The 27,928-nt window shown below is 36.5% G+C and overlaps 1 protein-coding gene across 1 annotated transcript; it reads left to right on the forward strand.

Moving 5' to 3' along the window:
• On the forward strand, positions 1-27,928 carry LOC131150211 (UPF0613 protein PB24D3.06c). The gene is made up of 9 exons (XM_058100810.1): positions 1-407; positions 3,709-3,785; positions 11,060-11,165; positions 13,255-13,347; positions 13,462-13,527; positions 13,670-13,815; positions 24,321-24,429; positions 26,042-26,106; positions 27,564-27,928. Exons 1-9 carry the CDS (start codon positions 165-167, stop codon positions 27,709-27,711), a joined length of 1,053 nt encoding a protein of 350 aa, XP_057956793.1. The 5' UTR covers positions 1-164; the 3' UTR covers positions 27,712-27,928.

Consider the following 27,928-nt stretch of genomic DNA (forward strand, 5'->3'; position numbering starts at 1 on the left):
TAATTTAAAATTTAAATTAAAAAATTAAATTAACGGCGAATGCCAGATGGAGATGGAGATGGAGAGGAGGAACTATGCTCTGCAAATCGCTGGTACAGCTTGGAACAAACCCTAGGAATCCGTGCCCGAGGACATGGCGTGCATGCTAAATTACAGTGCTTGACATGAGTCTCTCAACAACTTCATCTTTGCCGTCTTTTTCCACTATTTCCTCATCCTCCTCCTCCTCCTCCTCGTCGGCTTCAGCCACTTCATGGTTTTCCGGCATTGTTCGCGGCCGTTCTGATAAGTCTGGAAGCATCAAGATGGCAAACAGTTCCACCGGCGGCGGCGATGCTGGAGGTCCCATAAATCGGAAGAACCAGTTCCGGGGCGTACTCTTCAAGTACGGTCCCAACACAATTCAGGTCTGGCTGTGATTTAGAGTAAATTTGAAGTGATTAGACTCTTCAACTTGAAATGTCTATGCATATATTAGTTTCAAGGGAGAGTTGAAAAATCCCTAATTTTAGTTTCAGTGTTGGTGATCTTTGAATTTGAGTTTATGCTTAGAACAAGACCGTGCAATGATCTAGAAGGGCAGTTGCTTTTGCAGTGCGTTTTGGCAATGATAAAGTCATTTGATTTTTCATTTTTTGATAATGGTATTTGAACATGTAGGATTAGCATGGAATTGTGGTTTGCTGCGTTCTGAGTAGCACTTCAGGGTCAAATGCACCATTCGGAATGGGTCCAACTGACCACTGGAAGATCACTGTAATTGATGATACAGCACCAACACTAGGAGAATTGATTATGAATTTGAATTGACTTCATTTACTTTCTCTTGTCATGTCAATATTCACGACCAATTTTTTCTGAGGCTGTTGCATGGAAGTTCTCAAGCGCAATGGGGCAATTCAATTTGTATGCAATGTCCAAATGAATCCTTACTTCATTAGAAACCTTAAGGTGCCAGTTGCTTAGAAATCTACTTGTCCATTATTCTAATTGTTGCAGTCAGGGGAACTTGTCCAATTAGCTTATTTGAAGTTGCTGAAAATATCTAAAACTTTTTATTTTTTCTGTGCGGTCTTAGGGGATTTATAACATACTTGCCCAAACAACAACAACAACAAAACCAAGCCTTAGTCCTCCAAAGTGGGGTCGGTTATATGAATCATTTTCCGTCAATTTGTGCGATCATGGACCATTTCTTTTGATAGATTCAAGGATTAAATCCTTACTCATTATCTCCTCTCAAGTTATTTTAAGTCTACCCCTACCCCTTCTACTGCCCTCCACAGTAACTAAGTCACTCTACCTCACAGGTGTACTATGTAACCTACGTTGCAAGTGTCCATACCATTTGAGTCGTCCCTCCCTTATCTGATTTTCTATAGGAGCTACACCTAACTTACCATGAATATGTTCATTCCTTAATTTATCTTTCAATGTTATACCACTCATCCATTTAAGTATTCTTATCTCGACAACTTTTACTTTTTGGATATTATATTTTTTCGTCGCCCAACATTCTGACCCATATAGCGTAGTTGGTCTTATAGTTGTCCTATAAAACTTTCCTTTCAATTTTAAGGGTATTCTATGATCACATAGCACACTTGAAGTATTTCTCCATTTTACCCAACCTGCTTTAACTTTATGCATTACATCATCTTCAATTTCTCCTTCAGCTTGCATTATAACATACTTGCCCAACACTGACTTAAATATTTACAGCATGCTTCTTGAGTGGTGCTATGTTCTAAATCCATGGGGCGATAGGTAAGCAAACAATATGAACATAAACAGAAAAGCCAACTTGTTCACTAGCAGCTATTCACAGACTTTAGGACATCATTTGTTGATTTCTAACTTAGACCGCTAGACATTCATTATTTTTCACACACTTATCCTCACATTATATTCTCTGTTAAATGGATGCTGACCATATTGTAAGGTGTCACTTGAAAAATGTGAGCTGGTTGCTAGTGGCATAACTTGTTAAAAATTTTGGTGCCTTCAGTAGGAGTAACCAGTTTCATATGCATGTCTCAAAATTTATTGTTTCTTGTAGTAGTACAAGAAGTTGAGGGTATTTTTGGGCTTTTTTTTTTTTTTAAAATTTGTGAAACAAAACATATAATCTTTGCTTAACTAATTGAGTGATAGTTAACCATTGGTTGATGAATTTCAATTTATCTATAGGGAATACGCCTTTCAAACAAACTATTGAGGTACCATCATATGGTATCATTTATATCAGTGATCTGGGTTTAAATGGTCGTAATTATTTTTGGTAAGTGAATTTTGAGTCTTGTTTTGGAAATGGAAAAGTAATTGGAGACAAATACTGGCATGGAAATATGATTGTGAAAGAGTAGATAGATTTAGTGTCAAATTTTGGAAGGATACTTGTTGTGGTAACATGTCTTTAATGGGTGAGGAAGGTTCTATCATATTGTGGTGGATGGAAAACTTGGGTGGAGCTCATGTGGTTTGGGAGGCCAGTATTATGCATTGATATCCCTTCTTTGTTTGATGATTTGAAGCTTGGGGGTTTGGAAGTGGCTTTTCTGCTGTTTGAGAAGCTTTACACCACTTCATCACAAAGGGGCTAGTGGAAAAAAATGTTTTTAAAAGGAGGCCCAAATGGTTTTTTCACGGTTAAGTGCAATGGTGTATATTTATTTATTTTTTTAAAAGTAAATAGTCGTAGATATTTACGTAAGAGAATGTTGGAAGTTTTTTGGTCAAGTTGGTTTGTGGTTATTGTGCATGCTCAAGATTAGTTTTTTTTTTTACCTGTAGACATTTATATTTTACAATCATTTGATTAGAAGGGGATGAATAACTTCAAATGAAAGAGCAATGAAGAGTTGGTGGACCATCGACTAATCCATTGTGTTTTGGAAGTGGCTTTTTTGTTGTTTGAGAAACTTTACACCACTTCATCACAAAGAGGCCCAAATGGTTTTTTCCACGGTGAAGTACAGTGGTATATATATATATTTTGTTTAATAAGTAAATAGTATTAGATATTTATGTAAGAGAATGTTGGAAGTTTTTTGGTCAAGTTGGTTTGTGGTTATTGTGCATGTTCAGGATTAGTGTTTTTTTTTTTCCCCCCATAGACATTAATATTTTACAATCATTTTAGTAGAAGGGGATGAATTACTTCAAATGCAAAAGCAATGAAGAATTGGTGGACCATTGACTAATCTACTGTGTTTTGGCTACAGATCTTTGGAAGTACCACTTCTTTTGGTGGAGATTATTTGGGTTATGCCAAATTGATCTTCTTAAAAGTTAGTCTTTGCAAGAAGGGCATCTTGAGAGGTGGCTCCACTTCACCTCCTTTCGGTGCATTTGGTAGGAGATTTTAAGGATAGAGTCTTAACTTTGGTGAAGATTGACATCAACATGCTCATCTTTTGGGACTTTGTGATTCCCTTGTTTGTGGAGACTTTTTCCCACTATTTTGGTTGCATTTGTTAGATTTTTATAACTTGTTACCAGTGGCCTCAGGCCTTGTATGCCCCTATGTAATTTACTTTTGCTCTCCCTTTCGTTGAAACAGTTCATTCAAAATAAATAGACTATCTCTATGCTCCCAGAGATTCAAAATCAGTTACATACACGCACATATATATATATATATATATATATATATATGTATGTATACAACTATTTGACATGTGCATGCTATTTTTATTCTCTATGCAGGTTGCGTTTAAAACAGGCGATTATAAACAACAAGTAATTTTTATTGGTGGATTGACTGATGGCTTTCTGGCTACAGAGTATGTTTAATGTTGTTGTTTAGTGTTATTCATCTTTATTATTAATTTAACTTATATTTCTATTTTCTTTAAACTAATATATACTGTTTGTCTCCAATCCCAAAGGAGCTGCTTTGAGCACTGATTCCCTAGCTTGATAAGGGTATTTCCTTTCGAGCTTTCTGTTGGGGCATTCTTGAGGATTATTTTCTCCCTATTTTTCATTCTGCCTTTATTCTTCTTACACTTCTTGAGGATACTTTTAGCTCTTCCTTCTTTACCTTCTTTTCAATCAACCTTACATGCAAAAAATTATTTGCCCTTTTTCAAACTGCACATAATGGCATATTTTATAAACTTAAGCTCCAATCCTCAAATTAGTTGTTCTTGCTACGGAACTATGAATAACAATCAGGTTTTAAATAATCTACCTGTAAAAATTTCCTAAAAAAACTTCAAGTTATTAGAATAGCACAAATGTTGAAACTTTAGGATTATGGAGGCTTAAGTTGGCTGATTGATGTTAGCTAGAGCAATGACACAGGGATTTATGCATCGTGGAGGCAGAGTATATACCATGCAAAAGGTTACAAAAAACATAAAAGCAGGATAGAGGTTAATGCGGCGATGCATGTGTTAGTTTTGGTGTATTCCCAAAAGGGGGGGTGAATTGGGTATTTAAAATTTATTCCTAGGTTTAGCTAATTCAACAGCAGTATTTCACAACCTAGGGTCTTTCTATATACACAAACTCAAATGCGCAGATAATATGCGAAAATTAAATCATGCGCTATGATATACACGTGCAGAAATATAAAGTGCTGAGAATATAAGGTACACGCACGATATGTTATCGGGATTTGGCCAACTATGCCTACGTCCCCACCTCTAGCTCGCAAGTCTGAGGGTTTCACTAAAGGCTCACTTAACGGGTGGAGCGACACCAGTTACAATCAAGTCAATTCAAGGGGCTGACCTCAACCAACACGCCTTATCAGGATGGCGCACCTAGCTTTCCTAATCGGGTCTAAGCCAGTCCGAGACTATTTAACAGGGCTAGTCTCCCTCTTCAAGCCCGTGCCTAGAATACAACCAATTTGAAATTCAATTTTTGCGTACAAGGAAATGCTTCTTACACAAGCTGATATGTACCAATATAATCAACACATTACCAAATGATAAGATATGATAAGCTCAGTGTAGCCAAGGTGTCTACTCTCAAATTAATGTCAATAATGCAATCATTATATGAGAGTGTAAGTGACATGATCTTTGTGTCAAAATAATATTCTCAATCACAGTGCACTAGCAAAGATCATACTCCAAATATCTCAACAAAAGTTTTTATCAAAGTGAACCACAAGAGATATTCAACAATGATTTGTAAAAATAGTTATTTGATCTTCGTATTAAAATGATGATCTCAATCAAGGTTATAGCAACAAAGATCTTTTAGCACTCAAGCAAATATCTCAAAATATATATTTATCAAATATAAGCACGAGATATTTTGAGAATGATTTGTAAAATATTTTAGCAATCAAAATCCAAAGTGAACTCCTTGAGTATTGCAATGACAATGCAAAACTCAAAGGCTCAGTGAAGTATTTCTATGGAAGACTTATTAACAAAGTCTCCTATGGAAACTTCAAGCTTAGCTCTCTAATAAAATAATCTCAATCAACAAGAACAAGAGAGAGCTTAAGCCTAATGAGAAGAACACTCAATCACACTTACAAAGGGATTTAAGCAATAAAATTTGGTAAAAATGGGTGTAGGAGGCTCAAAAATGAGTATGAGAGATTTTCGAATTTAAGAGGATTTTTCCTAATTAAGATTTCTAATTCGATACTAATTATTTCAAATGAGGGGGTATATATAGAGTTCCCTAAAAATATAAACGTTCAGGACACATATGAAATTATTATAAATGTTTTAATACATTTTAATACAATTAACCCCGTTTAAATATTTTAACCACGGTAAAAATATTGGGGCAATCCGAGAGCACCGGTCGACCGAAGGCAGATTCGATTGATCGAGTTGTGCAAGTTCGGTCGACCAGGCAAGATTTGAACTAAAAGTTCGGTCGATCGGTCAACAGGTTCCAAAGTGATTTTTCTTTTCTGCGCGATTTGGTCGACCGTGAGGTTTTGAACTAACTAGTTGGGTCGACCAGACCGTTAGATTTTCCCACGTGTGGGTACGGTCGACCAGGTTGTTGTCTTATGATTTGGGCTCGGTCAACTGTATGGTCAAATGGTTGATTCAAAGGAAGTTTGGTCGACCGGGTGAGAATGAACTTGCATGGCTCGGTCGATTGGGCAATGGCCAAAGTGTTGACCCGGTCCCGGTTCGGTCGACCGAGAGATATTGTACTTTTAAGTACAGTCGACCGAACATATATTTTTCATACATTTCGGTTCAATTTGATTATATGATCACTCTTTCCATATGACCATGTATATATGTGCATGTATGAGTGTCCTAGGGTCATTCTAGCCCCTTTTTCGTTTTGAGCTTACCTATCAAATCATGCAGGTGATGCATATGATTATTACAATTTAGATCCTATTTACTATTACATACCCATAATGAATATAGAAATTAAATACAACATAAGTAGGATCTTCAGGGCCTTCAACTTCTACTCCTTGTGCTATCATCTTGATTTGCCAATTGTATTCTTGCACATATCCTCAATCATCCATCAAATACAACAAGTATTTGTTATTATCAAAACCGGGTGTGACCTATAAGGTCAACATTCTCCTCCTTTTTGATGATGACAAATACATCATGCAAAAAATGTGGGTATGGCCTTAAATGGCTCCCCCTAACAATATGCATTAAGTGCAACCCAATTTCAACCCAATTTTTTTTGCCTCTTTATCTCCCCCTTTTGGTAACAGCAAAAAGGGCCATAAAAACTATAGCTTTAGGCAATGGGTAAAAATCATATTTATGCACAATAAGTTTGGAAAATTTTTGAAAATTTTTCGGCAGTGTGCCGTTTGTAAGTAGGTCATGCCAAAAAAAATCCTGTATGAAAAATGTCTTGTTTTGAGTTTATAAGATCTAGCAATTTATCCACAACTAGGAAACTCAAACAGTTCCAGTATGATTAATACAATAAAACATAAATGTCATTATCATTATGCAGTAGATATGAGAATTATGCATCGCAAACATTAATCAAGTTTCACAAAGTCTAAGCCAATACAAAATATCAACGGTAGATTAGTTGTTAGACTTGTAAAATTTATTTGAAAGCTCCCCCTGACAAATTGAATCCAAGCTTAGATGAAATAAACTGCTTAGACTAGATGGATAAATATTTCATCAAGAATGCCAAGAAGTGTAAGCAATCAATTTTTAAGTCTTTTAAAACGAATATACTGAATTAAGATTTATTCATTTACCATTCAATCAGTATAATCATCTCTATAGATCACACATGCATTAGAAGACATACATTAAGGCATGAAATAAAGCACATAACTGAGAACAATCCATATCAAAACATACGGGATATAATGATAATCAGGGTTCTTAGAAAAGCCTCAATATTCAATAAGTCAAAACATGATGCATATGAGTTCTTTATGGTCTTTCTCTAGGGATGGAGCTATGCTCCTTGAATACCTAATGATTATGTGAGAATGAAGTTTAATTTTCATTGAGTTTTCACTCATCCTTTGAAAAAGATTTTAACTTTTAATTTTACTATAATCATCATTGGACAAGGTTTTATGTTGGAAAAGACCACTGAAATTTCGGCAGCATGCCGTCTGTAAATAGGACATTTCCCAAATAAACCTGCATAAAAGACTCCCAATAGCGAGTATATCGTAAGTTTTAGGGCATGCGAGAACCTAAAGATCTACCAGCAAGCAATTGCACATCCACTGCATCCGCCATGCAGGAGACATTCTAAACTACTCTTGCAATTAGGTAGACAGTGATTTATATGCCGTTTATCACAGGATATCCAACAAGAGAACAGAAAACTATCATCTAGGCATATACATACATGAGTTACACACAAACATAATCATGGGAACATGCAATACCTAAGAAATAGACAACCACGACTTTCCCAAATCAATACATACTAGCAGATATAAATAAAAGCAGATAACCCAAATATCCGCAGAATCCAAAATGGACAGCGGGTGAGAGTATAGTATGTAAGAAAAGAGAAAAGAAAGAAAAGAAAAATAAAAGTTGTTTATAAGTACAGATTAGAGAATACAAAGGATAATGAATCAATACATACCAGTAGATATAAATAAAAGCAGATAACCCAAATATCCGCAGAATCCAAAATGGACAGTGGGTGAGAGTATAGTATGTAAGAAAAGAGAAAAGAAAGAAAAGAAAAATAAAGCTGTTTATAAGTACAGATCAGAGAATACAAAGGATAATGAATCATAAAGACAATTCTAGATCTTGCAGAATACTTCCCTGAAGCTAGATCTCGCCCCCATCTATACCGTCATAGGTGCCATCACCCGCTTCGAAGTCAAAGTCCATCGTCATCCTATCTCTCTCATCCTGCATCTCCTGGATCCGGTCATTCAACTCACTGAAGTTAACCGCAATGACCCTCTCCATCTCCGTGAATTGGTTTGCAGAAGAGATCGAGAACTGTTTAAACTCATCATGAAGTGCACTGGATGACGATACTAGATATCGAAAATCTGATTGGACAGATCCTTTGAATTGCCTGAAGGAGTCAGAAAAACTGGTGATGGCATCCATCAGATTAATATTCGTTGGCTGCATGGGCTGTGGTGGTAACTCCTGTGGGGCCTCCTCCTGAGTTGCTGCACCCTTAGCACCAGATGGCAACCATATGTTGCCGACCAGCTCATACCCCATCAGTATCGAGGTGACATAAGAGAATATATCTGTAGACCTCTTCCTTTTCAGCACGGCGACATTGGATTGGGTGACTCCCACTGCTCGAAATAACTTGTTCAAAATCCCCCCATATGGCATAATGATCCTATGCCCGATTGTCTTGGCCATCATCCACTGAATCATCAAGCTGGGTAAATCAAGCTTCTTCCGTGCGAATAGGCACCACATGACAAAGCAGTCTAGGAAGGAGATATGCACCCTAGATCCTGCCTTAGGCAGAATATTGTATGTAATCAGGTGGTGCACAATCTTAGCCTCTAAGGTGAACTACCTATACTGAGGTGGGTGATCCTGACTGGCGGCTAGTGGATCAGACATAGTCAGATTAGCAAAGGTGGCAACAGTAAAATCCTATTCCTGTATCCAGGACGTTATTGAGTCAGGACATTCAAAATCGCCACGATCAATATCTAGAATATTAGATAAATATTCTGCATCAAATCGAATATTAGTCCTCACTACCCTGGAGAAATACCCATTCTCGTCATTGCCTAGGTTTGCGTAGAACAACCTAACATAGGTAGGGTAATGGCCACTGGGCTGATAAGAGATAAAGATCTTCCACCCCTGATTATGGAACATATTCATAATATTCCCAAAATGTTGTTCCATAAATTCAAGATCTAAAATCTTACCCAAGATAGCTTCTTTTGGGCGAAACTCCTGCACAAATATGATTTTGGCTTATTCTGACCGAAACCAGTTGTCCTCAGTGTGCGCCATATCATGGGCTTCGATACAATCCTCTTGACGAGCCATGAATGATGGAGGAGATGGGTTTGGTACTGGTCTAAGAATATGGGACAATACTCAGAGGAGCAGTGGAGGAGCTCTGAAGTTTTTCTAGTGAAAACTGAGTTCTGAACGTGAAGGACATATAAGCACCGAGGTTCGGTCGACCGTCCCTTTAAATTCTTCACAAAGTAGCAATGTTCGGTCGACCGAAATGAACATGCAAAATTCAAAACTCCTCCCTTCTTATTCCCACTAAACACACTAAAAGTTATCTTTACTACATATGGAGGCACAAATAATGTAAACTATCTTGGGGGCAAAAATATTCCTACCTTCTAAAAATAAAGCATAACTTCCCTAAAACATTCGTGTTGAATTATTGACTATCAAGTTTTGTAGAAAGTCGAAGTAGATTAACAGTTGAATTCAGCTTTTTACTGGGATAAAGCTGAATTCCTCTTTGTCATGGGAGAAGACTCGTTACTTAGCCTCACTTCAGTGTGCTGCTGCTGGTTGTTTTGAAGGAGTGAACTTTTCTGATAATCTACAGGATTGGCTATCTTTATTATCTAATTGCTGTTTTTTCTCTTTTTCGTTTTCTGCTCGTTTTAGGAGGATTTCTTATTCTTCTTGTTGTATATTCTTTCTATTCTAATGAATCCATCTTTTTTTGTTATTTTAAAAAAAATTCCAAATATAAGTGATTAGTAGTAATTTTCTATTAAAAAATGATTAGTATTTTGCGACAAAAAATTAACACAAACTAGCAAATTAACATAGATTATCAGTCAAAAATTAAGTGAAACAAACAGGGGAAAAAAACCCAACCAAATAAAATGGCAATGTAATGACGTCAAGAACTGGTTGAGAGTCAAAAATTGAGCAAAGAAAAACAAAACACTTTTGCTTCCTGCGAAGAGATTGTGCAAGCTTAATATGGGTTTTCAGCGTATTTTTTAAATTCATTTCTTGAACACCCTATATTAAGTTATAATTATTAAATTGACAGAAGGTAAGAATATGAATGTAAATTAATAAAAGAATGTTGTTTATGAATTTGATGGATCTGTGGCTGATTTTGAACAAATGTATTTGGTGTTTCTACCATTAAATGTTCTGAACCACTAATTTCATAAAAAAGCTGATATATGTTTCTGTGAGAGAATATATACTCGAATAAACTTGGAGAAAGCAATGCGTAGAAGAAGATCTAAGATTTAACTCTCAACCGTAAGCCTCAATTGAAAGGGTGCAAATGACTTGAAGAAGAAGAAGTGTTACTAAAAAGTTAATGGTTTCTGAAAAATGTCCGAAACTTTCCATAATTTTTATTGTTGGCTCTTCATGGGGTCCACTTCTGAACTCTGTTCACTTAGTAAGAATCATAATTCTTGGGTGTTATTAAAAAGTTAATGGCATGCATTCTGACGTTTCTTAAATATTTAAGCACGCATTCTTTGTCAAATTTGCATGGATAAATCCTTTTCTGCCACGATAGCTTATTTGTTAATTAAGCATTGATGCTTTGCTGAACACTAGATTAATATTGTTTGCTTTGATGAACACTATATTAATATTATACTCATATATTTTAGAACATTCTAACTCTTAAACAATTTTAATCTCATGTGCAGATACTTGGAATCTTTGGCAATTGCTTTGGAAAATGAGAAATGGTCGCTAGTTCAGCTGCTGCTTTCGTCTTCCTACAGTGGATATGGCACTTCCAGTTTGAAACAAGTAATATATCATTCTCCGTATAGTTCCATTGGTGCCTGGCGAGCTAAATACCCTACAGCTACTAGTTTTAGTACCTGCATGCTATGCTTTGGGATGTATGCAATCTTTTAGTGGTAAAGCATATTTCTCTAATGCATTGTATATTATTTTTAAATTAAAACCCTTAGTTATCAACTTATCACCCATCCTGCTTAACTGAATATTTTCTGGATTATTCTTTGTCAACACCAGTTGGGTTGTTGTGTAAAAAATTTTTTCCGGTTAAGATAAAGTAAAATGGGTGGGGGCATGTGCATCTGCTATGGATCAGAATTCAGGACATACTTGTCAGTTTTCACTCAAACACTAAAATAGAAGTAAAAGTAAAATTTTCAAGTGGAGATGAGTGTGTAAAAAATTTAGAATGTAAAGAATGACTTTGTTTTAGATATTTTTAATTTTATATTATTATATTTATTTAATTGCATTCGCACAAACATAACTCTGCTGGTGTTGCTCTTGGTTTCTTATCTCTTTCCACAGAGTGATCGCTTGCCCAGGTAAAAAAAAAAGTGGGGGTGCTTGTGTTGGGTAGCTGATTGCTAAAACTGTTCTGATCTCTCTTAAGAAGAAAGGGGTTTTTGTGGGGTGGAGGGTGTATGCTCGCATGCTACTGCTAGGTTACGGAAGCAAGGATGCCATAAAATAAGAAATGAATGCATCTGTTGTAAAATGGTTTGGATGCTTCCAATGTAGACCAATTACACTTTAGTGGGAAAGGGTGATTGGTTTGTTTTTGGAGGCAATAGAAGATTTTTTTTTTTTTTGGAAGGGGGTGGGGGTGGTGTACACTTAGAATAACTTGGACTGAGATAGTGAGTGGGGATCTGATAGCACTCCAACTTTCTGAAAATCTTATCATGCCCCAAGCATATGGGCTCAATTGTGATGAAAGTGAGGATGCTGCTGCGTTGCTTATAGACAGATAAGCCTAAACAGCCTGCATTATCATGGATAAAACATGTAACAACAGCAGCAGCGACAAGTGAGGTGGCTGTTTTGTGACTTGAGAAAAGGTAAGGTTAGAGAGTTACATATTTCTTAGATTGAGAAGGAGAAGGTTAAATACTAAATTCAAAGGAAAGAGGAAAATATGCTTGATGGTTGAGGCCTCGTGAAATCAGATGGGTACCTGATAGAACATGTTCATGGCCCAGGTCTGTCTTGCTAAAAGAGTTAAATAGGAAGTATGTCTTTTCAGATTCCTCATCAGCATACAACTGGTAAAGTGTTAAATGAAAGTCTGTGATGCTTTTAACTGGTAATCTACCCTCATCTTCTATGCTACTACAGGAGGATATTTGTTAAGGTACCTGACTGCACCATGATCAGCCCATACAAGCAATCATTTTATGTGACACTTTTTAAGTGATAAGAGTATCATTATTGAAACATCAACCATTGGCTTTGAGGGTTTTGTCTTAGAAAGTTCCTTTGCTCTTGGTTTAGGAGTTGCATGCCCTGAAGGATTTGATTTAGAAAGTTCCTATACTCTTGGTTCCATTGTTGTACACTTCCAATTCTGCAATTCACTTTTTAACTCCTGAGTAAAAATCTGATTAAACGTTCTACTTCCTCAATTCTTAGAATTGATTGTCAGACTAAGACCCTGCTTCTCTGCATGCATCTAATTGTACTGACTAACTATGGCTTTTAACATAATTCATGTGACTGTGTCTGGGACTTCATATATTTTATTTATTTATTTATTCTTCTGTTTTACCTCAAAATGGATGTTTTGATGATATTGGGATGCTTGAAACCTTTGAAACTGACCTACTTGTCCTTACAGATGTCCATTCTGTTAGATTCAGTTAGTAGTAATATTTTGATTTGATCCTGTTTCCTTCTTTAGGTCTTTTTACTATAAGGATGGTAATACTGTGATTTGGCTTGATGCCTTTTTACTTGATGTAGTATTTTTGATATATCTCTAATCTAGTTTAAAATAAGCACAAACTAAATGTTTGATATTGTGTTTTCTTTACATGTTTGTGCACTTAAATATGTTGTTGCTATGTTAGTAAGATTTCCATTATGCATTTTCAAGGACGCATTGGAACTTGATCAGTTGATCAGTTACTTAATAAACAAGGAAGATTCTGAAGGTGTGGTATTACTTGGGCATAGCACCGGTTGCCAGGTTAATACCTTTTCTTTTTTAACTTTCAAGTGTTGAAAATCTAATTTAAATATTTTCTTTATGATCTTTTGAGGAAGTAATATCAGTTAACCTTGTACCTGTTTACAAATCTAGGATATTGTGCATTATATGCACACAAATGCTGCATGCTCACGGGCTGTCCGTGCCGCCATTTTGCAGGTGCTAGTCTTTCAGTATTAAATTGCTCATCTAATTTTGCCTGGTTACAATTTAAAGTGAATAGTACCAGCTTCATGGTGCTTGGGTTTGTTTTGAGCAACATAAAACAAACTTTAATCATAATCCCAATTTGAATGTGTAGGCTCCTGTAAGTGACCGTGAATACAGAGCAACTCTTCCTGAAACTGCTGCTCTTATCGACTTGGCTTCAAACATGATAAGCGAAGGGCGGGGTTCAGAATTAATGCCTAGGGAAGCAGATCCATCTGCCCCAATGACCGCCTACAGGTGGCTGATTTGCAGTATTATTTTTATTTTACTGAATTAGCAGTTGGTATATAATAATGAAGTGTTGATGGATGTTTTCATTTACAAAGTGTTTATGGGATGTTTTAATTTCTAACAATTGTACCCTAACAGATTTTGGTTCTCCAGTATGTTGGGTTGCAGAAATAAAAACAAAGTGTACCATATTTTATAATTTTCATTGGAATTTGTTTATTTCTTTGCACTTGACTAGTACAACAATAAACTAAATCCCAAGTCCACTAGATGGGTTGGCTACATGAATCATTTTCCACCAATTCACACAATTGAGGGCATTTTCCTTAGATAGCTTAAGAGCTATTAAATCCTTTCTCACTATCTCATTCAATGTTATTTAGGCCTACCCCTGCCTCTTCTCCTACCGGTAAGTTGGTAACAATGACTAGTGCACTCCTCCTCACTGGTGCACTATTGAGCTTGCATTTTAGATGCCTAAACCATCTAAGCAGCCCCTCCCTTATTCTCTATACCTAACTTATTCTAAATTTGTTCGTTTCTTAATTTATTCACACAGCTTATGTATGAATCATTTTTTTAATAAAAAAAGAAATTCATTGATAGATTAAAAATTTACAAACAGGATAATAAGACATCTTCTTACCAAACCTTGGGTTACCCCAGAAATAGCAAAAATGAAAAACTAAAAAAAGTGCAAAAAACAACCCAGAATAATCAGCATGCCCTAACAAGTCAACAAGGAATGGCAATTGCGCTGAATATCTGAAAAACATACCCCTTTGAAGTTCCCATTACCCACACACAAGAGAAGCCAAATAGTGAATCTTCTCCCAAACCTACATAAATGACAGCTTCTACCCTGAGAAAATACGTGCATTCTGTTCCATCCACAGGCCCCAAAATACTGCAAAAGAAAGCACATCTCTAGAATGCTTTTCCTTCCTTTTTCCTACAAGACTGACAAAAGAAATTGCCAAGAACTCCTTCATTTGTCTCTGGACAAACCCAACATTTTCCAGAATTAAATAACTTGTTTCATACCGTCCAAGAAAAATCACAATTCAAAGAAAAGGTGGGGAGCAGTTACCGAGAAGTTTTACCAAAGCACACATACATCTGGAGAGAGAGCCTTCAAAGGCCTCCTAATCTGCAACAAGTTGTTGCTGTTGATTCTATTAAGCACAACCAACAAGAGAAAAGCTTTGATTTGATGGGGGATTTTGGCCTTCCAGCTAGTTTTATTGAGAGGAAAGGAAAAGTCAGTTATAGTCAAGAATTCACAAAAAGATTTTTGGAATAAAATCCCAAAGGATCCAAAGACCAAGATTGGCTTCCAAAGAGACCTGTTGGTTGGAGAAGTAAATAGGAGAGAAAAAAACTAAGAGAGTGAGGAGAAAAGAAGTTAGTTTCTCTCCTGTGTGTTTGTTCAATAAGTCTCGCCTGAAGAATTTTTTGTCCCCCTGTTTGGTTCAACTAAGAAGAGAAAAGAAAAGAATTTGTACATGGTTATTTTACAGTACTTGGTGGAAATGTGTAGGATAATAAGGCTGCCACTATATAAAATATAGATTTTCTTACATAAAAAAATGTATACATTTTTTTTTAAAGATTAGCCCAATTGCCCAATATCCCATTTAATGTCGAACAGTATGCACATTCAACTCCATGACCACAATGTTTCCCTTGGCCATATTTTTTTTTTAGAAATAATCTAACCATATAAAAAATTCAACCATACATTATAGTTAATGTTTTCATTACAATTGCTTAAAATAACATGAGTGATAGTGAAAATGCTTTAGTTTTTACCTGGAGATGAGAAATTCATAACAGGCCTGAAGATAATAATAATAATAATAATAAAGCAAAAGAATGGGGTCAAATAGAAAAAAAAGTAAAGAACGAGTGAAGGGATCGGATTAATGTATCTAGGAGGATTACTTCTGGCTGTGGAGTTGAGAAAGGCAGGAGAGCCAGGGAGTGCCAATTATATTAGGTTTCCTTACTGTTGGAAATTTGTATTTATTTAAGGGGCATTATTGGCTCTTCCTAAATTTTTGAGTTCGTTTCCCTTCTTTTCTCTCCAAATCTCTCTGATTTGGGAGGGTGAAAAAGTGATACTTTTCCTCTTTCTTTTTTTCTTCTCTCCACTTTTTTTTTTTTCTTTTTTCCTCTTTATTTGAACCAAGTAAGAGTAATGCTGGGAAACTCTTCTCTTCTTTTCTCTCAACTTCTCCAAACCAAAAGAACTTTTAGGGATCTTGATATCTCCTGCACATGTTGAATCACATAAATTACACATATTCCACTCAGATATTTAAACATTTTTAAAAAAATTACGGGGTTTGTAGTTTATAATAAGTTAGCTATTTGGCAGGAATAATAGAAGATTCAAGGCGGGGCAAAAACTGTCCATGAACCATATAATGTCCAGATTTAGTTGTGTATGTACCAGAATTATCTGTTCTTTCCTAGTGTACCTTGGATGGTAATGAAGCTGCAAACAATCTTGTTTGCAACTCATTAAAGTGGCTTCGAGTCCAAACTATACGAGCTCAAACCTAGCTTGGGTTCCGAAAGTTAAGCATAACTAAGTAGGCCTGTTAAGCAGACAACCCCCAACCAAGCAAAAAACACACATGTAATTTGAGATCAATCTTGAGTCAAGTTCGAATGCTTGACTCTTAAAGAGCCAGACTGAGGCAAACAGATAAATAGCTCAAATTGAAAAATAGATAATAGAGCTCAAAACAACTTCAAGCTTGATTTGAGCTTGTGTTAATTGAGCAGAGAGCTTTAACAATCAAAAGCTGGGTTAAGCCGAGTTTGGTTGGCATCCCTAAAGGTAACTGTTAGGGCCTCTTAAACCCCCTTACAACTTGAGTCCTGGCAGGTTTAGCTTTCTTTAATGTTGTTTTTGTTAATTATGGTCTGAATGCCCTTTCCATCAGGTTTGCTTTCATTATATAGAAGAGATTTACATAGTTGTTTCCTGATTTTCAGCACTTAAATGGTGCCAGATTTTCAGGATTATTTACAGCCTAATTGCCTGAATTATCTCCATTAACATCCACCCTCAAATTGATGTTGGTAAATCAAGAAGCATCAATTTGTCAACCAAGAATTGATGCCGGTGCCAAGAAAGAGCTTTAGTGAATATGTTTGTAGTTTGACGTTCGGTGGAAATGTGAGGAAGAGTAATCACTCGTTTGTCAAAGGATTCATGTATGGAATGGCAATCGACTTCAATATGTTTCGTTCGCTCATGGAAGACAGGATTAGCGGCGATTTGAATCATGGTTTTAAATCGCGGTAGTGGGTAGCGTAACGTAACGGTAACAGGTGTAACGGGAAGCAGGAGTAGCGGATGTTACATAACGAAAAACGGGTGTAACGGCCGTGAATTTTTTTGAAGCACGCACAACCTTGTGCATATTAGCGTACTTGCATGTTTTAAACTTTTGGCCATTCTTAGAAAGGGTTTTAGTGTATTTTGGACCCTTTAGTTCGAGTAACTAAGTTATTTGGTAAGGACAACAAGTTTACATTTGTTTTAAACCATCATTGATAGAAAATTACGTGTGTGCGCATATTTATACTTCTCATTATTCTTATCTGTGATAAATTCTTATGTGTGCTAAATGAATTAATAAAATAAAATACATTATACACTCCATTAGTCTATTAGACACATAAGACATACGAATAATATAAATATAAAATAGCTAGAAAAGAAAGAAGGTTGAAGTTGAAAAATAAAGAACATAAATATCACATTACTAATATTATTAAAAAAAAATTCCTAACAAGTTAGTATTTTGAAATTGTTAATTAATGCATCTATTGTGAGTATTTAAAGAAAAAGTAAATTTTGTATCATTGTCATCCTCATTATAATCTTTTCCCCCTCTTGCCACTTGATACATTGAGAATGATATATGAAAGAGAGAGAAAAAGTGAGAAGAAAAAGTAAAAAATAAAATATTTTTTTGGTGTAACAGTCTTGTAGCGGTTATGTAACGGCCGTAGCGGCCTTTACGTAACGGTTGCGGTCCGTAACGGCCGCTACGGCCGTGATTTTTCTTCCCACCGATTTCGCGGTGTGTAACGGTATCGGTAACCCAAAAAACCTTTACGTAACGGCGTTACGTAACGGTCGCGGCCTTTATTTAAAACCATGATTTGAATAGCACTAGTATTGTCAGCATTAAGAAGAGTGGAATGAAGTTGAGAAAAACCAAGTTCAGCCAATAACCCACGAAGCCATGAGATCTCAGAGCATGTTGAAGACATAGCACGATACTCAGACTCAGTCGAGGACTTGGAAACTCCGTCTTGCTTCTTACTCGTCCAAGAAATAAGTGCATTGCCTAAGGACAGCACCAGCCAGTAACAGAGCGACGAGTATCCATGCATCCGGCCCAATCGGCATCACTATACCCCACTAATTGTAAGGAAGATTCCTTAGGAAAGAACAACCCGCGTGTAGAGATGCCCTTCAGATATCAGATAATGTGGCGGACAGCGGCTAAATGAAGATTTCGGGGAGCCTGCATAAATTGATTGACTTGCTGCACAGCAAACTAGGGTTGTAACATTGATATCCCTTTCTAGTATAGGAATACCCTAGAAAAATACATTTGATAGCACGGGGATCTTATTTATCCGTTCCTAGAGTTAACTAATGGACAAAGGATACACAGTCGAATATATGAGGGGGAAGGGAGAACAAAGGGGCTTTGGTGAAGATAACTGAATATGGGATTTTACCACCATGGATGAAGAATGACATTTTATTGATGAGGAAGCAAGCTATGAGTAGAGCATCACTTCGAAATACTTTGGGGACATTCATTTGATACAATAGATTACAAGTGGCTTCAAGAATATGTTTTTTTTTTTATTCTCTGTAACATCATTTTGTTGTTGAGTGTGGGCACAAGGGGCCTAATGGATCATACCAAAATTAGTCATATAGTGATATAGGTAGTGAATTGGGTATTGAAGTACTCCTTAGCATTATCACTACGAAGTAACTTGACTGGCATATCAAGTTGAGTCTTTATTTGAGAACAAAAGGTACAAAAGATATTAAACAACTCAAAATGATCTTTAATTAAATAGAACCAAGTCATCCTAGCTGATATATTATAATACTAGAAGTATGAAAAAGTACAGTTGCGTTTTAAATTATAAAAGATGCAAGTTGTACTGTATGTTGTTCTATCAGTAAGAACATAATTACCCCATTGGATACCAGCCAATGAAATCACATCCTGTGTGTATTTGTGCTGGTGTAACAACATACCAATCGGCGTAAGCTGCACCTCAAGGCCAAGAAACTACTGCAGGAGACCAAGATCTTTCATGTGAAAAGAGGCCTTGAGATGCTGTTGTAATTGCTTAATTAACTCGGTATCAGAGCCAGTAATACAATGTCATTAACATATACTAGAAGCAATACAATTCCTTCAGAAGTCTTGTGAAGAAAAATAGAGGAATCAAACGGACTCTGAGTAAAATGACAAGCAAGCAGAATAGAGTGAAATTTATCAAACCATGCACGTGGAGCCTGTTGCAGTCCATACAAGGATCGGCGTAGCCGACAAACCTCCAAGGAAGGTGTAGCAAACATGCGGGGAGGTGGAGACATAGATTTCTTCCTTCAAATCCCCATGTAGAATAGCATTCTTCACATCTATCTGCTGGAGAGATCACCCCTGTGATGCAGCAAGCGCCAAAGATAATCTGCACAGTAGTCATTTTGGCAACAGGTGCAAAGGTCTCTTCATAATCAATACCATACTCCCGCCGAAGCCCAAGAGCCACGAGACGGGCCTTATATCTGTCCAGTGACCCATCAGACCGAAACTTGACTGAGTACACCCATTTACAACCAATAGGTTTGACACTAGAGGGACAAGTCACAGGATCCCAAGTGTGATTATCTTGAAGAGCTTGGATTTCTTCTTGCATGGCCTTCTGCCAACATGCTTGGGTATTAGAGTGAGGAATGAAAACAGTGTCGAGAGTGGCGGTAAGTGAGGTATGAGGAAAACCATACCTACTCAGTGGATGTGTAGCCCGGGTGGAGCGTTGAGGAACTGCATAATCAAATGACGGATCAGTGTCTGGAAGGGGCGTTGAAGAAGGAGGATGTCGATGATGCACCACACCTAGTTTAAATCGCTTAATAGAAGAAGACACATCATCAAAAGAGGGAAGAAAAGTGATAGGACTATCAGAAACAACTTGAGACTAAAAGAAATATTGATTTTCGAAGAAAGTCACATTCCGGGAGATTCAGAATTTGTTTACATGAGCATCATAACAAACAAATCCTTTCTGAGTAGGACTATATCCCATAAAGGCACACGTGACATACTAGGCAGCGAGCTTGTGACCATGGTTTTAAATAACAACCGCGACCATTACGTAACGCTGTTACGTAATGATTTTTTGGATTATCGATACCGTTACACATCGCGAAATCATTGGGAAGAAAAATCACGGCCGTAGCAGCAGTTAAGGACTGTGACCGTTACATAAAGGCCGCTACACCAAAAAAATTGTTGTATTTTTTACTTTTTCTTCTCACTTTTCCCTCCTCTTTCATAAATCATTCTCAATATACCATGTGGCGAGAGGGGGAAAGATTATAATGAGGATAACAATGACACAAAATTTACTATTCTTTAAATATTCAAAATAGATGCATTAATTAACAATTTGAAAACACTAACTTATTAGGAAAATATTTTATTTTGATAAAATTAGTAATGTGATATTTATGTTCTATATTTTTTAACTTCAGTGTTCTTTCTTTTCTAACTATTTTTTATTTGTATTATTCGTATGTCTCATGTGTCTAATAGATTAATGGAGTGTATAATGTATTTTGTTCTATTAACTAATTTAGCACACATTAGAATTGATCACAGATAAGAACAATGAGAAGTATAATACATATACACGTAATTTTTCTGTCAATGGTGGTTTAAAACAATTGTAAACTTGTTACCCTAACCAAATAACTTAGTTACTCAAACTAAAGATCCAAAATACACTAAAACTCTTTCTAAGAAGGGCTAAAAGCATAAAACATGCAAGTACGCTAATATGCACTAGGTTGTGCATGCTTCAAAAAAATTCACGGCTGTTACACCCGCTTCCCGTTATGTAACATCCACTACTCCCGCTTCCCGTTACATTTGTTACTGTTAAGTTATGCTACCCGCAACCACGATTTAAAACCATGCTTGTGACGCTCAACAAGTGGTAGATGAACAAAACAAACACATCCAAAAGTATGAAAGGATTGATACTCGGGAGATATGCCAAATAATAAAAAATAGAGAGAATCATAATTTAGAGTGGCAGTAGGCAAACGATGGATCAAATAGACAGCAGTAGAGAAAGCTTCTACCCAGAACTTAGGTACAGAAGAATCAATCAACAAAGTACGAACGACATCTAAGAGATGACGATTCTTATGCTTAGCGACTCCAATTTGTTGAGGGGTACGAGGACAAGAACGCTGGAAAATGATCCCCTTTTGCTGAAGAAAAGTCTAAAAAGAATGAGACATGTACTCCCTCTTTGAGTCGGAGTGTAAAGTTTTGATACAAGTACTGAATTGTGTCTTGATAAACGCAACAAATTTTTGAAAGATAGAAAATATGTTAGCTTTAGAGCGGAGAAATTATATCCAAGTGAATCGACTATAATCATCAATAAAAGTCACAAAATAACGATACTGATCATGAGAAATAACAAGACTCACACCCCAAACATCAGTATGCACAATCTCAAAGCAATTAGAAGCACGACTACCATGCGCAGGAAAAGGTAAGGTTTTACTTTTACCAAGACGACAAGTAGCACAATCAAAAGATATAGGAGAAGAAGAAAAGGAATCTTTATTACCCAGAAAACCATGTTTCATAAGATGAGCCAAGACAACAAAATTAGGATGACCCAATTTCTTATGCCAGACTTCATTATTATTGGCATTAGCCGTACTAGCAAGGAAAACGACATTAGGAATAGAAAATTGTTAAGGAAATAAACGCCCTACTTTAGGCCCCTTCATGATCACCGTCCCCGACACTTGATTCTGCACAAGACAACAACCACGAGAAAAATGAACATCACAGTTATTATCTACCAATTGTCCAACAAAAATCAAATTGGTAGACAATCCAGGAGAGATAAAAACATCGCGAAATGAAGAGCCCAAATTACCAACAATAGTAATTGGAAGAGTACTGCCATCAGCAATCTGAATATTTTGCGTGCCTTTATACTTATGAACACCATGGAGATCCATCATATTACCTGTCATATGATTAGAAGCGCCCGAATCAACAATCCAAGAAGTTGAGTTAGTAGCTGTACCTTGCAGGCCTAAGGTCATAAAAGCATACACAATCATCTGTTGTACCATTGCTGGTGTGAGAACAAATGAGTCAGAGCTTATAGTGGGTGGCGTAAAAGAAGAAGAGGACTGAACAACAGCCTGAAAAGCTTGGGATTGGCGATTTTGAGGCTGCACTCGACAGTCTTTGATGATATGGCACTCTTTCTTGTAGTAGTTACATCCTTTCTTAAGACATTTACGAGCAATATGACCAAACTCCTTGCGACTGAAACACTGCAACTTGTTCCTCCCTCTCCCTTGTGCTACATATGCTGCATTCGCAGCCTCAGAAAATACCTTCTCAGAAGTCATGCCCATCTGAGTGGATAACCTCTGTTCTTCACGCAATAAATCTCCCAAACAAATATCCAAAGAAGGAACCGGATTACGGTTCAATAAACTGGCTCGAACAGGCTCAAATTCAGGTCGAAGTTTTATAAAAAACCGATCATGTTGACTCTCAGCATGAACTGCTTGAAGAGCTGCAATTTCCGTAGGGAGAAAACCAAAATAAAATTGTTCAATAGGTAAGTTACCTTGACTGTAATTACTAATTTCCAACTCCAATTGGAACTTCCGAGCACTGTGATCGTGGTGGTAAATACGGTGGAGATAATCCCACATAGCCCGAGCCATAGTAAAACGGCGAAGATTGGTCACAAGGTGAGACTTAATCGTCCCGTACAGCCAAGAGATCACCTTAGCATCCTTGACGTCCCATTGTGCAAATTCCTTTTCATCAGTGGGAACTTGAGCAGAACTATCAATATGATTTGATAATTTGTTCCCTTTCAAGAACATTTTAAATTGGAATTCCCACGTAAAGAAATTCTTTCCAGTAAATCGAGCAATAGTCTTTTCAATAGACATGATGAAAGGCACTGAAAAAAAAAAAAGCCAAAGTAGTCAACCAAATAAACAGCAAGGCTAACTCAAATCAGGTCCAAATCCAAATAATAAGGGGTCCACAGACAACCAGATTACAAAAGCCCAGCAGAAACAAAAAACCCAGATCAAACACGGAAGGCCCAGATCAAACACGGAAGCCTAACTAGAAATACCTGCCCTGTGTGAAAAACGACACAACAGAGGAAGAAACACAGCACCTTTGTCAATCACACTAGGAGTCATTGAAGCTGCTGACCACCACAGAAACTGCTGACAGCCACAAAGATGCGCAGCCACCACAAGAAAAACACCGAGAAGAGTAGCTCGCAACAAAGGACAGTGTGTGCAACTAAAAAAAAAAAACAAAAATTCCGGCTGCCCCAAACAAAACTCAAAACCACGAAAGTGGACACCTCAGAGAAGACTGATGCCCATGAAAAGCAAGAAAGAACTTGCTGAAACCGAGAGAGAAGAAGAAAAAAAAAAAACCAGCGGTGAGAATCGCACCCAGTGATTAAGACCAAATCGACGGAATCAGAAGAGGGGCTCTAATACTATGTTAATTTTGGTTTGACTGCCCTTTCCATTGGGTTTGCTTTCATTATATAGAAGAGATTTACACAGTTGTTGCCTGATTTTCAGCACTTAAGCATTATTTACAGCCTAATTGCCTGATTTTCAGCACTTAAATGCTGCCAGATTTTCAGCATTATTTACAGCCTAATTGCCTGAATTATCTCCATTAACAGTTTTTTCCATTCTGGTTGGTCTGGTTGAATACTAATATTATTAGCTGCTGTAGCCAGTGATCATTAATGATTGTTGTTCTTGTATGCCTGAAACATTTCATTTGTTATGGTCACTGATATTTGTATGACAATGAAAATATATTATATTTGGAGTTATAATTTTAATGTTTTTTTTTTCCCCCTTAAATAGCTTAGAAAGATCATCCACCCCCACAAAGAAAAAAAACCAAAAAAAAAAGACCAACTTTAGAAAAGTTTTTCCTTCTTTGCAAGTTATATTTGAGTGCAATCAAGTCAGAAATTTTATTCTCCTTTTTTAAGTTTTTGCATATTGCCTGTCATAAGTTTGCATTATCACATGAAATTTTTTTTCTTTTTTCCCCCTATGTAGCAAAACATCATTGCAATTTTTTGTTACTCCCTATCACTAACATAGAGTACTACATTTATAGGTTTCACTCTCTATGTGCTTACATGGGGGATGATGACATGTTCAGTTCAGATCTTAGTGATGACCAGCTGAAAACGAGAGTTGGGCATATGTCTAACATACCTTGCCAGGTAGGGTGATTTTCTCTTCATATAGTTTACTAGTGAGATTTGATGTTGTTGAATAATTAGGTAAAATGGAAGACCTAACCTCAATGATAGCTCTCTCCATCTATTTATAATATATGTCAAGTACAATACCAATGGCCACAATATCCTTATCAACTCAAACTTACCAATCTAACTCTTAGCACATGAATAATGTTAAATGACCAAATAACCATTAAAACTCCCTCTCAAGTTGGAGCATACATATCATACGCTCCTAGCTTGTTACAAATGAATTTCACATGAGCACCTCAAAAGGCTTTAGTGAACAAATCAACAAGTTTAAAATTAGACTTCACATGAGCTTTTGTACAAGTTTCTCCTGAACAAAGTTGCAATCAAATTCCATGTGCTTTGACCCCTCATGGAAGACCAAGTTAGAGGCAATATGAATAGCAACTTGATTATTATACATCAACTCCATAGCCCTATACTCTGACCCAACACTTGACTTGGCCACAACAATTTAACATGTGGGTTGCAGGGGACATGGGGATGGACGAGTTGTATGCTTCCTTGCAAATGTTAAGAGTGTATTTCCTTCTCTTTGAATAAAAGAAAGGTTGGGGGATGTTGCTCCTGTATTGCTTGTTGCCTCATGAATGTTTACTCGAATTGCTGTACACTTGCAAGATTTAACCAACAAGAGTGTGTGTGTGAGGTTGGCTTAACCAGGTGTGTCACTTGGTGCCGCACGATGCCAAGTTTGTGTGCTGCGAACTTAGACCCTGATACTTACTAACATAACTCTTAACGCATACTAATAATGCTAAATGACCAAATAACCATTAACAGATGCTTATATAATTAGTGCACTTTAAGATGAAGCTCTATTCCACAGGCTGTTATTAGATAGATAGATACATGTTTGAACTGGAAGTTATTTCTGAATGTATGCAATATGAGAAAAAAGTTGTGCTTAATTTATAATAAGGCAATTTAGCTTATGTTTGGTTTACGAAATATCTATTTCTAGGAATAGGACAGTCATAATTGAAAATTTAATGGCTTACAAAAGGTGTTGTCATCATCATAATGTAAGTGACAAAGCAAAAAAAATTATGAATGCAGAACATAAAATTAAAAAGCAATGACCATTCCCAAATTTCACCATCGGAATGTCTATTCCTATCACATTCCATGTGGTATGGAATAACACAAGCTTTTGCACAAGTGACTATTCTTCTTGTCTATATTATTACATTCCTATATAATTCTTATTACGTGTCCATTTCATTTCATTTTATTCTTGGGAATAGACATTCTGCAAACCAAACCTAACCTTAGTGTTCAAGTAAAGAAAGGCGGCTTAAAAAAATGGATGGAAGCTAATATCAGCTATAACCAAGTTGATCAGTTCCCATATTAATTTCCCCTAACGGATCATCTGGTCATCACTTGCATAAAGATTTGAAAAAGTACGAGGATGCCTTCTTTGATAGCCTTAAGTGTGCCTTGAAAACAGAGAAGTTTACAGGCAAATTGGATAACAGCTTATTATTGCTGCATGTCTTCTTCTTTTCTTTGTTCATGATGTTGGATAATGGCTTGTATGACAAAGTTTTGTTGGCTGCAGGTTATCTTTTCAATGGCTGATGAGTATGTACCAGAGTATGTTGATAAGAAAGCATTGGTTGAAAGGTAAGCAAATACAGTTTTTCTGCATCTAGTTTACCTTGAAGAAAAGCCACATGGCATTTAGTTTGCATAGCATCAGGATTGGACTCTGGAAGATACATAGGATTCCCGTTTGGTTTTGAAAAATAAAATATATTATTGATAGATTTATGGGAATGTGACATTCTCATTTTTTATTTATTCCTGAGATAATGATAAAATAACTAAGTTTTCTCAAAATATTCTCAAGTTGGATATGCAATACTTCACTAAAAACAAATGCTTCTACATAATATTTTTGGGTGAACTTGTTCCTCCAACTTTATATTAAATTTTTTTTTGAGAAAAAGAAAATTTATTGCAGAATAGAGAAATACAGAAAAGAGCATAAGAAATCCTTCTTACAAGATAAAAATTAAAAAAAAAAATGTAGAAAAAAATGAAAACAAAACTACCTTCCAATCATGTTGAAGATCTGAGAAAGACAACCTTAAAACAACTAGCTGCAATTGCCTGCAGTGATGCCAAATATTGTATTCTATCCAAAAGCATAGAGCGACACCCCTTCTATATTAATTATATTATATACTTTAATCAGTTAAAAATTCTCTCAAACATTTATTTGCTCAAACTTCAAACATGTCAATGAAAATTAGAATAGAAAAATTAAATTACCATATATAAATATACATATCTTTGCATATGTGTTTATATATATATATGGGTGGAAGATTATAGATAGTTGTAGTGACTAGCAATGTTCAGATGAGGGAAAAATTCTTTTCTTATGCACTGCTTGGTTGACTACAGTGGGAGAAAATTTCATAAAATATAATAAACTTGCCTAGATGAAATCCTTATAGCCAGAGAACAAATTGCAACCGGAGACGATGAGGAAGATGAGGAAGGAGAAGTTGAGGAGGGGGGGAGACAGCTAGAGTTTGAGGTCATCAAGTAGATTAGTTTTTGTTTGGCCTTTATTATAAATTGGTACTTTTGGGTTTATCAAATATGGCTGGGGCTTTTTTGTTGTTTATTGGTGATTCCTCTATCTTGGAAATCCGGATATCCACCTATTTAAATGGGATTAGGATGCCAATGCTTGGTAAGCAATGTGAGTCTGTAGGATTCCTGGGAACAGGATCTGTAGTGTTAAAATGCAAACCAATCCCTAGAATACCAGGGAATCAACTAGGACTCCCAGCAATCTTTGATTTGATTCCTTGAATCAAATGCCGCATTAGAGCTGGTGGTAGAGATGTCTATTGGTCCTAAATGATGGTTTTTGGGACAGCGTGTGGATGTCTGTGCATGAGCATATTAGTATGGTCATGTTTTTTTTTTCCCTTGGAGAGAGAGAGAGAGGAGAGGGGGGGGGGGAGGGGGGGGGAAGAGAGAGAGAAAAGGTTCTGGCTGATTCATTTTAGTCATAGCATATTAATTTTGTGATCATTTCTGTCCTAAAATTTGGATTTGTGCAGATTGTGCAGAGCAATGGGTGGTGCAGAGAAAGTTGAAATTGAATGGGGAAACCATTCCCTCTCTAACAGGGTTGCGGAAGCTGTCCACGCCATAATAGACTTTGTCAAAAGAGAAGGACCCAATGGGTGGGACGATCCTTGGAATTGATTTATTGCATTTTTGCATTCTTGTATGCTTTTTATGTCTTTTTTTTTTCGCCCTTTTCAATTGTCCATTCATATACTCGTTTAATCAAATTTTGTTTTGTAAAATGTAGAGGATGAGTGAAGTTGTTTGTTCAGTAAGTCTGGGTTTAGTTTATACATTGGTGAGCATTGTGCTTGAATATTGTCAACTGAAGCATGCTTGGTATTTGCCTGTAAAA

Source organism: Malania oleifera, chromosome 3 (genome assembly GCF_029873635.1).
Source record: "Malania oleifera isolate guangnan ecotype guangnan chromosome 3, ASM2987363v1, whole genome shotgun sequence".
Lineage (NCBI taxonomy): Eukaryota > Viridiplantae > Streptophyta > Magnoliopsida > Santalales > Ximeniaceae > Malania > Malania oleifera.

Excerpts from the sequence above, each read along its gene's own strand:
- LOC131150211 (XM_058100810.1), top strand. The coding sequence starts at position 165 with ATGAGTCTCTCAACAACTTCATCTTTGCCGTCTTTTTCCACTATTTCC. Across the intron at positions 3,786-11,059 it reads GATGGCTTTCTGGCTACAGA|ATACTTGGAATCTTTGGCAA; the intron begins GTATGTTTAATG and ends TCTCATGTGCAG. Across the intron at positions 13,348-13,461 it reads GGCATAGCACCGGTTGCCAG|GATATTGTGCATTATATGCA; the intron begins GTTAATACCTTT and ends TTACAAATCTAG.